Genomic DNA, 15,335 nt, shown 5'->3' with positions numbered 1-15,335 from the left:
AAAAGACTTTAATTATTTGGAATAAGAAATACACTAATTTTAATAAGATAAAAAATAAAAAAAATAAAAATTATTTCAGCTGGCTGTTATTCCTTTTAAAGTACTAAAATAAAAATAAAACTTAAAAACTATGCATACATAATTTAAAAAACTAATAAAGTTATGAAAACAACAAAATTACTAAAACTTTAACATTAAAATGAAAACTGAAAATATTAAAATAAGAATTAAAACAATAAATCAACTGAAATAAAATTTAAAACCCTCAAACTTTTTTTCATATAGTTGCAAAGGTAACATTTCTCATTTCTGTTTTATGTGAAATACTAAAATAACTAAAACTTAAAAATTATATAAACAATTTTAAAAAAAAAACAATTTCTAAAACTTATATACAAATAAAAAAAAATACAAATAAAATATATATTTGAAATAACTGAAAACATTAACTGAAATAAAATACAAATTTAAAAACTTGCTTGTTTTTACTAGCATTTGGCATTTTCATTTAGTATAAATACTAAAATAAATGAAACTAAAACTATAGACAAAAAAAAAAAGACAAGAACAACAAAATCACTAAAACTTTAACTAGAATTAAAATGAAAAAAGAAAAATATCGAATTAAAAATATTAACAAAAGCTATAATAGTATATAAATGCTGCTAAAACAACACTGATTTGACAGCAGCACTGGAGTAACGATCACAATCTGATGATCATGTTTTTAATTTAAGATCAGGCTGGAAAAGAAAGTCTGACCGTCTGCACAAAGACATTCACATGCTCACGACATGGCACTAATTTGCTTAATTGTTTAGTGACCTAGAAACAATGCAGAATATAGAAACCATTTTTCCTTTACAAATACTTAATTCAAATATCAGATGATTCATCGTTCTGGCCAGTAAATAAAACAGCAAATGCATGTAAAATATGACATTTGAGAGTTTCATTTGTAAGGTTAGGAAATGAGGTCAGTGAGTTCAAACGATGACAAGAGACCAAAGAGAGCATGTGTAATGTGCACAACGCTAAAAATAGACGATCAGAGAGATGGAAATCATATTCTCTGCCAGAGCTCCGATTTATATGACATTTAATCCCCGATACATTTTCTCAGATTATTCATCTCTGTTTATCTTTGGGATTTTAACCCGAATAGCAAATGAAAAGCAATCCTATTCTTCATTTTGGGCAATTGGAAAAACCTAGCAGATTATGCACGAGGTTACTGTGGAACAATGATGAATATTGCAGCGATACAGTCATTTCAAGTTGAGCAATAATGCAAAAATTAAACCAAGTATTAAATTATGGATTTGACATAATCAGGCCTTTTTGTCCTGCATGTTTGTGCATGTGGGTGTGCTTATTTAAAAGTATGCATGCAGAATTAATCATGAGCGGTGAATCATACGATGCGAGATTTTGCACTCTGCAAAACGACAAGATGATTCTAATTTAACCTAAATACTGAAAAGGAGCAGGTCGAAGTGTTTGCATCAACATTAAAGAAATAGTTCCCTCAAAAATTAAAAATTGCTGAAAATGTGCTCATCCTCAGATCATCCAAGACGTAGATGAGTTTGTTTCTTCATCAGATTTGGAGAGATGTGTCATTGCATCACTTGCTCACCAATGGATGCTCTGCAGTGAATGGGTGCCGTCAGAATGAGAGTCCAAACAGCTGATAAAAACATCATAATAATCCACACCACTCCAGTCCATCAGTTAACATCTGGAGAAGACTAAAGCTGAAACAAATCCAGCATTAACACATTTTAACTTTAAACTAAAATATGCTAAAATACAAGTCCATAATCCATAATAACGCTTCCTCCAGTGAAAAAGTTAATCTGCTGTTGTCTCTCACATCAAAAACCACCCACATATGTGTTTAGAGCTGTTTTGTCTTGTAAACAGTGCTTGATCTGTGCAGATTTCTATCCTGACTGTTCATAATAATATACATGTAGAAGAAATTCTAGCATCATTTGCCCTCGAGACGCTGTTGACAATCGCACAATTGTAAAGCTAACACTAGAGTTGCCATTTTTTCCTTTACAGTACGTCATCTTCAAAACACTGAGCAAAGAAACTCCATTATAATATGAAGCAGAAGATATCAAGTAGGAAAATCCCACATGACTCTGAATGGACTGGCGAACATCACTTACAGCACCTTTTAAGTTTTTTAGGCCACAGAGTTTTCAGTTGCATTTCAAAAAAGCCTCAGCCTGCACAAAAATAGAGGCTTTTATCCGAACCACTAAAACATTTATGCAATACATGTTCAGGTGTGAAGAGCCATAGAAAGGTGGGGAAAATGTTGAGCAGAGCTCCTATTGTTAGCAGGCATTAGAGAAATTTCAAAACGGGATCAATTAAGAGTACAAAACAATGATATCTCAGAGACGAACACATTCACAGTAAAATGAAAGGTGCTTAGTTATTTAATGTCTCGGATGAGATCTTATTTCCTATTTGAACACAGTTTAACATTGAGATCTCTTTTGAAACTTTAACTGAAGTCAGCTAGATTTTCTCCTCAAAGACAAAATAGTTCAAGTATAGCCAAAAATGACCATTTTCTGAAGATTTACTCACTGTCAGATCATCCAAGATGTGGATGAGTTTGTTTCTTCATCAGATTTGGAGAAATGTAGCATTGCATCAGTGTCTCAGCAATGGATGCTCTGCAGTGAATGGGTGCCGTCAGAATGAGAGTTCAAACAGCTGATAAAAACATCACAATAATCCACACCACTCCAGTCCATCAGTTAATGTCTTGAGAAGACTAAAGCTGAAACAAATCCATCATTAAGACATTTTTACTATAAAACCACTGCTTCCAGCTAAAATACGAGTCCATAATCCATATTATAAAATTCTTTATGGAGACTGTGAATGGGATTTTAGCTTCAGGAAATGACTGTTATTGTTACATATATTTTAATTGATGAAAATGGTTTTATCTTAAATAACATAAAATATAAATATTATACGAAGAACTTAAAATACTTGAATGAAATTAATTAAAATTAAATTTTAAATTAATTAAAATTAGAAATGCCGACTGAAATAAGCATGTTTAATCTGAGGTACTACAATGATTAAAACTAAACCTGGAATAAAAATAAATGAAATATGATGAAATAAACAAAGATAAAACATAAATGTTAATAAAAAAAATAAAAAAAACGTGAATTTTCAAAAAAAAAAAACAAAATTAAAAATTCAAACAAAAAAAAACAAACAGAAATGCTGTCTTGCCAACTAACTGAAATAAATAAGTTTAAGTTAAGTAAATTACTAAAACTAAAATGGAAATAAAAATAAATTTAAGGTAAATAGAATTATTAAACTAATGACAAAAGCACATTAGAAAAATTATTAAAATTGGATCAAAGCAGAAGAAATAAAAATGAAAATTGAAAATATAAAAATAAAAGGTTAATTCAAAATAGTAATAATCCATAATAATTCTTCTGGTCTGAATCAGGAGAGAAATCTGCACAGATCAAGCACCGTTTACAAGCCTAAACAGTCCAAAACAGCTCTAAACAAATATGTGGCTGGATTTTGATGTGAGAGACAACAGCAGATGAACTTTCTCACTGGAGGAAGCGTTATTATGGATTATGGACTCAAGAAGCAACATTTTGAAGTTAAAAACATCTTAATAATGGATTTGTTTCTTATAAACACACAGCTTTAGATTACTTGTGGATTATTGTGATGTTTTTATCAGCTGTTTGGACTCTCATTCTGACGGCACCCATTCACTGCAGAGCATCCATTGCTGAGACACTGATGCAATGCTACATTTCTCCAAATCTGATGAAGAAACAAACTCATCAACATCTTGGATGGCCTGAGGGTGAGTACATTTTCTGAAAATTTTCATTTTTAGGTGAACTATTCCTTTAATATCTCCATTGGCAGGAGATTTTGTCATTTCCATTGGAAGAGAAATGTTTCCACAGGCCTCATTCGTAGGGAAATAAGTAGAAAAAATATGCAAGTTAAATATGAATGTTAAAAATAACAAGTCTCAAGCTGATATTTCTGCAGAACGTGCTCATTTTCAAAGAAAAACTGCTTTCAAAGCACAGAGAGCGAGTGCAGCCATCTGACAAAGCCCCGTGAAATATGATCGCTGCAAATGATTACTGTACTGTCTGTGGACTCTGAGCTTCACTCACTCCAGTCATTTCCAGCGCGCTGATTTTTCTCAGGAAGGAACAGCGGTGCTTCCAGACAAAGGTGTAGAAACAAACATGCTTTCCAACAAGAGGAAACCGCCTGACTTCCTTTTTTCATCCGTTTCAAATTACTTTCCACTTATTGTCTGCCGTTGAGAGCGTTAGAGTACGTTTGCAAAGAAAAAAAAAAAAAAGTGTGTTTGGCCTGTTCAGTTAAATGAACATCTGTATTATGTTGACTAAAACACTTTTATTGCACTAACTTGGTTTAGGGTTTTTCAGAACAATTCCTAAATAATCATCCCACACTCAGTTTAATGCATGCAAACAATCAGTCAAACAGTTGTGTGTCTAACTACACATGCACAGTCCACCTAGAAACCATTCACAAAACCTTTCAAATTTGATGTTGAATTTAATGTTACATGCCATTTCTTTGTAATTACTGGTCAAATTTACTAGCAATTTCTGAGTGAAAATTACTTCAAAGTAAATTCCACACCAAAATCCCACTATATTGTTTTCACCGATCAGCACAGATCATTTCCTAGAAATGAATGATAAATGTTTTAATAGTTACGTTTTTTTATTTAATCTAATTCTGCAAAACATTCAAAGAAAAAACACTGAGCTTTACAGAAGCACATTACTGGAGTGAAGTGATTTCATTTTCTAAAGGGCATTATTCTGGAGTCAGAAGTGTTTGCGTGTCAAAAGAAAAGGGCTCGTCTGAATGATTTATAACCACTTCAGGCTCTCTAAAATGTTCTAGCAGTAAATATAACCTCTTGTATATTATTTATTACAATAAACAACAGTTATACAGGGTTTTGTATCTAGTTTATTCAGTAAACTAGATACAAAGCTAGTGTAAAATATACATGTAATATATGCAAGATATACAGCACACATTACAAAATACATTTAACTTATTTTAACCCGAAAAAGTTTTAGGAGTTGAAAAATTCAAAACAAACAAACATAAATTATGACAAAAGAAAAAAAGATAATCAGATTGTTTTTGGTTCTACAGAAGCTCAACATGCTCTTAGTGTTATTTTAATAACATTTATATAGTATTTTAGTTTGTTAATATTTAATTTAATTAAAGTTTTAGCAATTTTGTTGTTGTTTTGACTTTAATGTCTATATCTTTTTAAATTCTTTTTATTCATTATTTTTTATTTAGTTTGAGTTTATTTAGTTTTAGTCATTTTAGTGCATCAACTTAAATTTAACAAAACATTCGTTTTTTCTTATTATTCTGATATGATTCTCATTGTTTAATTAAAAGAGATAAATATCACGATTGAAATTATAATACTTGAAATAAACATTAATTGAAATGAAATATAATAAAAATAAATTATATATATATATATATATATATATATATATATATATATATATATATATATATATATATATATATATATATATATATATATATATATATTATATTATATTATATTATAAATATAAATAGGCGTAATAATCTCTCTATATAGTATTATTTCTGTTTAATAATTTCATTTCAATTGACATTAAATTTATTTCAAGTAACAAAACATTTTTTTTTAAATGGGACCAAATAGGAGAGATTCTCACACTCATGATCATTTGCCATTCTAATTATTATGCTCATCATATTATAATAATATGACAAAGACATATCATAATACGTTACAGTATTAGATGTCATTTCTGGGTCACATGTGACACAGCAGCCGCTCGGTGTTTGTGTGTCACACACAGTATGTGCATCACATGATCAGGCAGAGAACCGTGTTTGCAGCAGATTGACTGAAGCTTCAGATCCTCGTCGAGCTGTAAAATAGGTCATATGATGCTGCAACACAACATACAGCTCAACGAGCCGCAGCACAATGTCTGAGCACATGAATCATTCATTCCCTCCAGCAAACAAACACACACATGCAGAGGATGCTGGGGTTGAGAGACGAGCCTGCAGTTTGATGCATTGTCACTGTGTAAACAGTGTTCTGTTGATAATAAAGGGGAAAGGTGACATCAGAGGTCATAGGTCACATTTTAGCCAAACGCCAAAAGAAACAGAATAGCAAGAAATGCTATTTATTTTTAATTATTAAATAAATTTTACCATTACATTTTTTCACATTTCTCATTATTTAGTTTTAGATATTTTAGTCCTTCAAGTTAAACTAAACAAAAATGAGAAATGTTGCACTGAGGTGAAATAAAATAATAAAGGGGAAATAAAAAAAAAAATTGTATTTTAAAGAATTTATGCCAATTTTTAGGATCATTAGGATTTTTTTGCACTATTTTGACATCATTATCTTGTTTAGAATCATAATTTTCTGCTTACATATTAGCATTATTGGTAACACTTTACAATAAGGTTCATTAGTTAAACATTAGTTAATGTATTAACTAACATGAACTAACCATGAGCAATACATTTGTTACTGGATTTACTAATCTTCGCTAACGTTAGTTAATAAAAATACAGATGTTCATTGTTTGTTCATGTTATCTCACAGTGCATTAACTAATGTTAACAAGATTTTAATAATGTATTAGTAAATGTTGAAATTAACATTAACAAAGATTAATAAACGCTGTATAAGTGCAGTTCATTATTAGTTAATATTAACTAATGTAGTTAACTAATGAACCTTATTGTAAAGTGTTACCGCATTATTATTACTACTCACATATTATCATTGTTATTATCTGCATTATATTATTATTATTAGATTGATTTTTTGCATTATATTGACATTATTATCATGGCAATTAAGGAAACTTTGTGCTTAAATTCAATTTATGCACAATTTATAAAATTAGGATGCAATTAACCTTTTTTACAATTCTCATAATTCTTCAAGGTGATTCTCACAATTTATTTTTAGTTATTTTAGTACTTAAGATATATATATATATATAAAAAATGCAAATATGATATTTATTGCTTATTAACTTAAGTTAATTGCACTTTAATTTTGCATTATTATCATGACAGTTAAGAAGATTTTCAGCTTAAATTCAATTTATGTACAATTTACAAAATTTAAGGACAATTCACTTTTTTTAACTGAAAAAAATCTCTCTCTCGCTCTCTCTCTGTCTCTATGATTTAAAGTGTGAATATATAACAATGAACAATAATAAGAAATAAAACTGATTATACCCTGGAGCACAAAAGCAGTCATAAGCAGCACAGGTATATTTGTAGCAATAGCCAACAATACATTGTATGGCTCAAAATATCAATTTTTCTTTAATGCCAAAAATCATTAGGATAGGATATAATCAGTAGTAGAACATGAAAGATCATGTTCCATGAAGATATTTTGTAAATTTCTTACCATAAATAAATCAAAACTTCGCTAAAGGCGATTTTCTCAATATTTTGATTTTTTTGCACCCTCAGATTCCAGATTTTCAAATAGTTGTATCTCGGCCAAATATTGTCCTAACAAACCATACATCAATGGAAAGCTTTCAGATGATGTATAAATCTCAATTTTTGAGAAAAATTGACACTTAAGACTGGTTTTGTGGTCCAGGGTCACATATTACAAACACAAATCCTTGTTGAACTTATTGTTTTTATAAAATCTCGGCATATATGATAAAAGGCAAATACCTCAAAATTGTTCTGCCAAGAAATATAGTTTGTTAGACTAGAAGTTGGCAAGCAACATTTAAACTTGGCATTAATAGAGCAGTTGATATTGTAGTCCCAGAACCTGGAAGAGAATCAGCATTTCTGAGCCAATATGTCAGGAGTGTTTTTACAATAATGGTTTTGAATCATAAAGATGGGAGTTTATGTGCCTGATGAATCGGACAACCACTGTAGCTCTTATAAAGCAACTGTTAACAACTTTAAAAACAACCTTTGAGGTCTGACTGTAATTTAGGTTGAAGAACAAAACATGAAAGCCTCTTGAAGGAATGTTAACCACAGACCTTATTTTACAAATAGAAAAGCTCTATTATAAAAACCCACATGAAATTCCTGAGGGATCCCATAGTGAATTATCCTGCCAGGTCGGCCTACAAATTTCTGTCACGACCGAACAGCTCAAGACAGAAAAAGCATTTCTGAATGTAGCTCGTCCAATCAGAATTTAGAGGAACGTAGATCATAGATTATAGATCATTCTGTTTTCCATTTTAATTTGTTTAGATTCTGTTTTTTTACTTTAATACTCAAAAGGCATGTCTAATCAAAGGAATTCATAAAACTTTAACAATCTGAGATTTATTAACATTTAAAAAAAAAAAAAAAAAAAAAGGTTATATTATAAATTATGTGCTGTCGGTTTGAATTTTGCTAAATTGAATACAGATTTATTGTCAAAAACTGCGGTAATAAATGCATTTTTAAAACAGTTTAAAACTCTTTAAATCTAAATCAAATGAAAACTTAACAATTTCCCTTTATTTTTGCCAAACACATGCTAACAAACTTGTAATGAGAAATGCTTATCAATAAAACACAAGCTTTAAGGGCTCCCTGTGGTTTTCAGTTAAAATAAAAGCTTAAAGGTTCAACTTTTGAAAATGAAGAAATGAAAACCGCCATAAATATTACAGGTGTAATGTAAATTATTATTATTATTATTATTATTATTCAAAAACTCACAATAGTAACATACAATAGTAATATTTACTTTGTTTTTATTTAGTAATTTTTATTATTATAATTCATATTAATAATACAAATAATATTAATATTATTGTTTTATTTTTCATTGCAATGTTGGGACAACGGTCTCTTACCTTTTCCTACTGTAATGTATTTTTTTCTTTATTTTACAATGAAATATTACAATAGTAATATTTCCTATTTTGTTTTATTATCATATTACTATATTATTTTTAATAATAACAATAATAATAATAATAAAGATGATGATGATAATAATAATAATAAAATAGTGCAGCCCTACAATTTTAGGGCTGTTGCAATTCTTATCATTAAAATTGTTTTGCCCAATCAGATCCATTCAGACCCAATGTTGGAAAATTGTATCTCATTATACCATAATGTAAATTATTATTATTAATATAAATACTTGATTTTTATTTTGCAGTGAAATACTATAATAGTAATATGTATTTTATTTTTATTTAGTAGTAGTACACTGTAAAAAAAAAAAAAAGTTGAGCCAACTCAAAAATCTGCTGAAGCTGGTGAGATTTTTTTTAAGTTCGCTCAACTTTTCTTTTTTTTTTTTTACAGTGTAGTAGTAGTAGTAAAACTACATAAAAATGACTACTACTACTACTACAAATAATAATAATAATAATGATGATGATGATGAATTGTACATCTCTACAAACAAGCACAGCAAACCTGATTTTTAAAATGTATTTATATAAATCGCAACTGCAATTTTTAAATCAGAAAATGTCTTAAATTGTGTAGCTCTAACAGTTCTTACATCCCTACGTTGGAAAACTGTCTCTTACCATTTCTTACCGTGATGTAAATAATTCTTATTATATTGCTTTTAAATTGCAATTTTTAATCAGAAATTTGCCCAAATTGTGTAGCCCTACCAGATCTTCTCTTAAGAGTCCTAAATTTTCATATGCGTTTTTTTTTTTCATCTTCATCAGCCTTTCCTATCAAAATGCTTGTTACGGATGCGAAAACGCAGAAAATCGAACCTGGTCCGAAATTTTCCGAGGCAGTGTGTAAACGTGATTGACACAACGTGAGGTCGTATTTATTTTTTAACGTGCGAAAATTTCGACTCATGTGCAAAGACCTGTACTGTTTCTTAACATGATGCAAGTAATTCTTATTATATTGCATTTTAAATCGCAATTGCAATTTATTTTCAGGAAAAAATTAAAATTAAAAAAATCCACAATTTGTGCAGGTCTACGAGCCTAATATTATAAACCGGCCTCTCACCTTCAGCTTGTCGAATCGCTCTCCCAGCGCTGCCACCTGGTGTTCACGGTGATGTCCGACCAGTTTGCACAGCGAGCAAATCAGCTGCTCGTCCGTCACGCAGTACATGTTGACCTTCTCCTCTCCGTGCTCGGGACAGGCCAGTCCTCTGAGGCGAGAGTCCGGCACGGGTTCGGTGAGCCGGTGTCCCGTGAAGGGCTTCTTGTTGGGGTGAGTGGCGCGCAGGCATTCCTGGCAATACGAAACCTCGCAGGTGACGCAGGTCTTGACCGCCTCCTGCGGCGGATCCTGCTCGCAGAACTGGCACTGGACGGCTTCGCTCGGCGAACTCATGACCCTGCCGTCATCCACCGAGGGGAACGGATCGCGGCTGCAGCGGCGCGTCTCGCTCGGTGAGTTCGGCCCGCTAAGAGACGCCTTCTGGAAGCGGTCGATGATGTTCTGCAAAGTGATGTTGCGCTTGAGGCCGTCTAGACCCTGCTGGTCGAGGGTGATGACATAGCGACAGGTGGGACACTGGAAGGCGGAGTAGGGTTTGCTGGACTCGTCGAGCGTGGGACAGTGGGACACTAGAATGCGATGGGCGCAGTTGAAGCACAGGCTGTGGGCGCAGGGCAACAGTAGAGGATCCTCGAAAAGCTCCAGACAGATTGGGCAAGTCAACTCCGACTCCAGTGTGTCCATCTTCAGTAAAGCAATGGGGACGTCAGCGAAACCCAGGGAAGCCGTTTAGCCGTCTGCAAACAAGCAAAACACAACCTCTGCTGTTACATTACCGCTCAAATGTTAACAAAATAAATACAAGGTACTAGATTAAGTTTGCTCAGTTTACTTAACCCCTTAACTGTCACCCCCCATTTGTGACCCTGGACCACAAAACCAGTCATAAGGGTTAATTGCTGAATAAATAATCTTTCCATTGATGTATGGTTTGTTAGGATCGGACAATATTTGGCTGAGATACAACTATTTTAAAATCTGGAATCTGAGGGTGCAAAGAAATCTAAATATTGGAAGAAAAAAAAAAAAAAAAAAAAAATCGCCTTTAAAGTTGTCCAAATGAAGTTCTTAGCTATGCATATCACTAATCAGAAATTAAGTTCTGATATATTTACGGTAGGATATATCTTCATGGAACATGATCTTTACTTAATATCCTAATGATTTTTGGCATAAAAGAAATAAATAGTTCAAATAAATGCCGTTCTTTTGAACTTTCTATTCATCTGTGAATCCTGAAAAAACAAATGCATCACAGTTTCCACAAAAATATTCATCAGCACAACAGTTTTCAACGTTGATGATAATCAGAAATGTTTGTTGAGCAGCAAATCAGCGTATTAGAATGATTTCTGAAGGATCATGTGACTCTGAAGACTGGAGTAATGATGCTGAAAATACAGCTTTGATCGCAGAAAAAAATTACAGTTTGACAGATATTCAGCTATTTTAAGCTGTAATAATATTTCACATTATTACGGCATTTTTGATCATAAATGCAGGTTTGGTGAGCAGAAGAGACTTCTTTCAAAAACACTACCGACCTCAAACTTTTGAACGGGGGTGTACATAGCCTCAGCAACCACTCAAAGCTTTCATGACTCATTTATATTTCATAATCATAAGCTGCAGGAAAGAAAAACCAAAAGTGAGACCTTTTTATCTTAGCCGATCCTCCTAAAAAAATGTCTCCTGCTATTCCAATGTTTCTCCCGAGTAAAAGACCTCTAGGGTTTCAGAAGAGATCTCAACAATATCTCAAAGTGTGCTCAGATTTGGCATAATTTGAGTGACTTACGGCAAATCAACCAAATTTCAGAAAAATCCCTGGCTAAAATATTTGATTTGGTAAACATAAATAATGATGAAAACCAAAATATTAGATGCTATGGATGTATATTTACCAAGTAATTCAGTATTTTGTTGAGGTGGGGGGTCAAAATTATAGCATCCACCTGAGATTTTGAGGCAAATGACAGACTTTGTAAATGACTTCATGTTATTTTTATACAGAGATTGCTAGGTCTATTAATCTGTTGGCTTCAGCACCACCCAGGTTCTGCATTGGTCCGGTTTGCATTGTGTTTTTCATTGTTTAATATTATAATGCCATAAAAGTTTTAACACTAAAACATTACAGCCAGTTTCAGCAATACGATCTCCTCAGAGAAGGACTTGACGGCTCAGTCGAGCGGAAAGCTTGGGCCCGATCTGCTGCTAGTACACTAAGGCTTTGTTTCTGACAGCTCCATCAGCGCAGACGTAAGCAGGCGGACTATTGGCCATCACGATAAATTGGGCGAGTTCTCATCATCCACTCATTATGTGTGAAAAGAAGCTAAAGCTCATTACTCCACAATAGCCAGTGAAGCTGTGTGAAGATGCAGTAATTACTGTTGGCACATCGACTGAGCAACTGTTTCTCAAAGCCACCAGGAAACAAAAGACCAATTGTTTGACGTTAATACAATATCTGTAAAAATTTGCACAGAAACAGTCAGCCACTGTAAACGATGACCTTCCTTTTCTATATGAAGAATCCTGAACGCAATACAGAGGCTCAAATAAAGTATTCATTGTATTAATATTAGTTTAGTGATACACATATGTTGGTTTATCATTATTCGCCCTCCTTGAACCCAAATTATGCTCCTATTACACAAAAATATCACATTTTGCATGTTTTGAAATAATAATAAACTCAAGAAAACTCAATTATACAGTATAAAAAAATTATACAAATGGAAAAAATGGAAATAATAATGACACCTAACACTTATATTTGAGCATCTTTGATTATTTTTTTAATCTAACCACAATAAGGAAGCTCAAATAAAGTATTTATTAAATTAATATTAGTTTAGCTATAAACATGTGGGTTTATCATTATCTGCTCTCATTTAACCCGAATTATGCTAACATTACACAAAAATATGATCGTGATTTCACACTTTTCACGTTCAAGAAAACGTAATAATACAATTTAATATAGAAGAAAAGGCAGCATTGGAATTATATAGAGACCGAACACTTATATCTGAGCCTCTTTGATTAATTTTTGAATCTTAAATCACAATAAGGAAGCTAAAAATAATAATATTTATTAGGCTATATTAATATAGTAGTTTAGCAATACACATATGTTGGTCTATCATTATTTACCCTCCTTTAACCCACATTGTGCTCCCCTTACACCAAAATATGACCTTGATTTTACACTTTTCACATGTTAAAATAATAATAAAGTCCATAAAAATCTCAAATATAATATAATACAAATGGAAGAATGGGAGATATATAGAAAACACTTCTATTTGAGCCTCTTTGTCTAGAATCCAGCTCTTTTGATAGGCATTACTTCATTTCTACTGTAAATGCATCCAATTAAAGATAATAAATCAAAAGTTGTGATGAATGATGCGAGGATGAGTGAAATGGAAACTGGATCTGAACGGGTTAAAGTATGAAATCCGAAGCATCAGGATGAATTAATGTTTAACTGTTAAAATCCCTTCAGAGCAAAAAACGACTCTAAACATCTACTGACTTCAAAATCGCAGTTTAACAGAAAAAAACGTGGACCAAATGCCACATTTCTACAGGAATTAACTTTAAACTCGCTTAAAGTATCGGTTTTCTAAAGCCTTTGATAGCATTACAACACATTTGATTCTCAATCAACAGCGTTTAAAAGTAAAAACACATGTTATCCGGACAGGTTCATGCAGACACAGACTATCGTACAGTAAATGCTGTCTCACACACACAAATATTACAGTACGCAGTTGTGTTTGACCCACCGATGGATTTCGCGACGCTTCACGCTTCACAGCCATTTCCAGAACTTCTGTACAGATCTCAGAAAGCTTGTTTTTCGCGGAAAAAAGCCCTTGTGCGAGGGCAGGAATCCCAGATGGTGCAGTCACCCATAACACGATAATCCAAAGTCACGGCCGGAGCGGAGCGGAGCGGAGCGCTGCCCTCTCCCACACACACACACACACACACACTCATCCACACACACGAACACTACAGATGGGAAGTCCGACCCATTTCCGCGAATCGGTTCTTTCGAACGGCGAACGAGAGAGTCAGTGATTCTTTTGCGTCATCGCGTAACCCTTGACATCACGACGCCGCATTTTACATCCTCAAACTTTATGGTCTTGTCCCCTTAATGAAATGTCATCTATCGTTTGAAGTGATTGTAAAAAGGGAGCAGACGTTTTTGGTTGATGACTAGTGTATTTATGACCCAAAATGTAGTAATAAAATCCTAAGAAAAGAATTATAAGAAAGGGAAAAGGGGGATTTTTTGGAATTCTTTAACAGATAAGATCAATTGGAAAAAAACATGGATCTTACCTTATAAATTCTGTAAACAAAGAAAAAGAATTACATATCAATCTCTGTATAAAAATAACATCAAAATAACACAAGTCTGTAATTTGCCTCTCGGGTGAATACTAAAATTTTGACCCCCCTCAACAAAATAGTGGATTACTGGGTAAATATTCATCCATGGCATCTAATATTTTGGTTTTCGTCATTATTCATGTTTACAAAATCAAACATTTTAGCCAGGGATTTTTCTGAAATTTGGTTGATTTGACACAGAATGTCACTCAAATCAATTTGACACTTTATGCCAAATCTGAGCACACTTTGAGATATTGTTGAGATCTCTTCTGAAACCCTACACTGTAAAAAGTAATTGTAATTTTAACTGTAAAACTTTGTAAAAAACGCTACGGAAAACAACTGGTAATAGGTTAACAGTAAGTTCCCGTACTATATACAGGGGAAAACTGTGAAAGATCTAACCAGACATTTCATGTAATTTTACAGTAAAATGCTGTTAATTGTACAGTTTTTAGAAGTAAAAAAGAACAAATCAATGTATAATTTACAGTAAAAAACTGTAAACTGATATTCCCAGAATTCCCAGCGTGACACTCCACATTTGAAACTATTTTGTCTAAATAATCATGTTTTTTTTTTTTTTTTGTTATCAGTTATGTACATTTGGGCTTTATGTTACATCTTCTGTTGTTTAATGAAAGTTTACTGCATTATTTAAGTATCATGTGTGTTTGCATGAATGACTCTGTGCACCTTCTATATATTAGTATATACTTCTGCTTGTGGCGAAGCTACTTGTGATGATCTTCGTGTGGCTTTCTCTTTTATCACCTGCATTATTATGG

At 32.5% G+C, this 15,335-nt stretch overlaps 1 protein-coding gene across 2 annotated transcripts in view; it reads right to left on the bottom strand.

Annotated features, from left to right (window-relative positions):
- Positions 1 to 15,335, bottom strand: part of mid1 (midline 1) — a 47,907-nt gene that overhangs the window by 20,784 nt on the left and 11,788 nt on the right. The window contains exons 1-2 of one of the 2 annotated variants that reach the window (XM_058787973.1): positions 13,929 to 14,138; positions 10,129 to 10,865 (exon numbers count right to left, since the gene is read on the bottom strand). In XM_058787973.1, the coding sequence (XP_058643956.1) occupies positions 10,129 to 10,812 (684 nt within the window). In that variant the 5' untranslated portion in view covers positions 10,813 to 10,865; positions 13,929 to 14,138. Of the gene's footprint in view, positions 1 to 10,128; positions 10,866 to 13,928; positions 14,139 to 15,335 lie in introns of those variants that run through there. The other variant, XM_058787975.1, reaches the window with a different exon arrangement.

The sequence above is a fragment of the Onychostoma macrolepis genome, chromosome 09 (assembly GCF_012432095.1).
Source record: "Onychostoma macrolepis isolate SWU-2019 chromosome 09, ASM1243209v1, whole genome shotgun sequence".
NCBI classification, from domain to species: domain Eukaryota; kingdom Metazoa; phylum Chordata; class Actinopteri; order Cypriniformes; family Cyprinidae; genus Onychostoma; species Onychostoma macrolepis.
The sequence above is the reverse complement of the archived record's forward strand: the minus strand, read 5'-3'. Positions and strand labels throughout refer to the sequence as shown.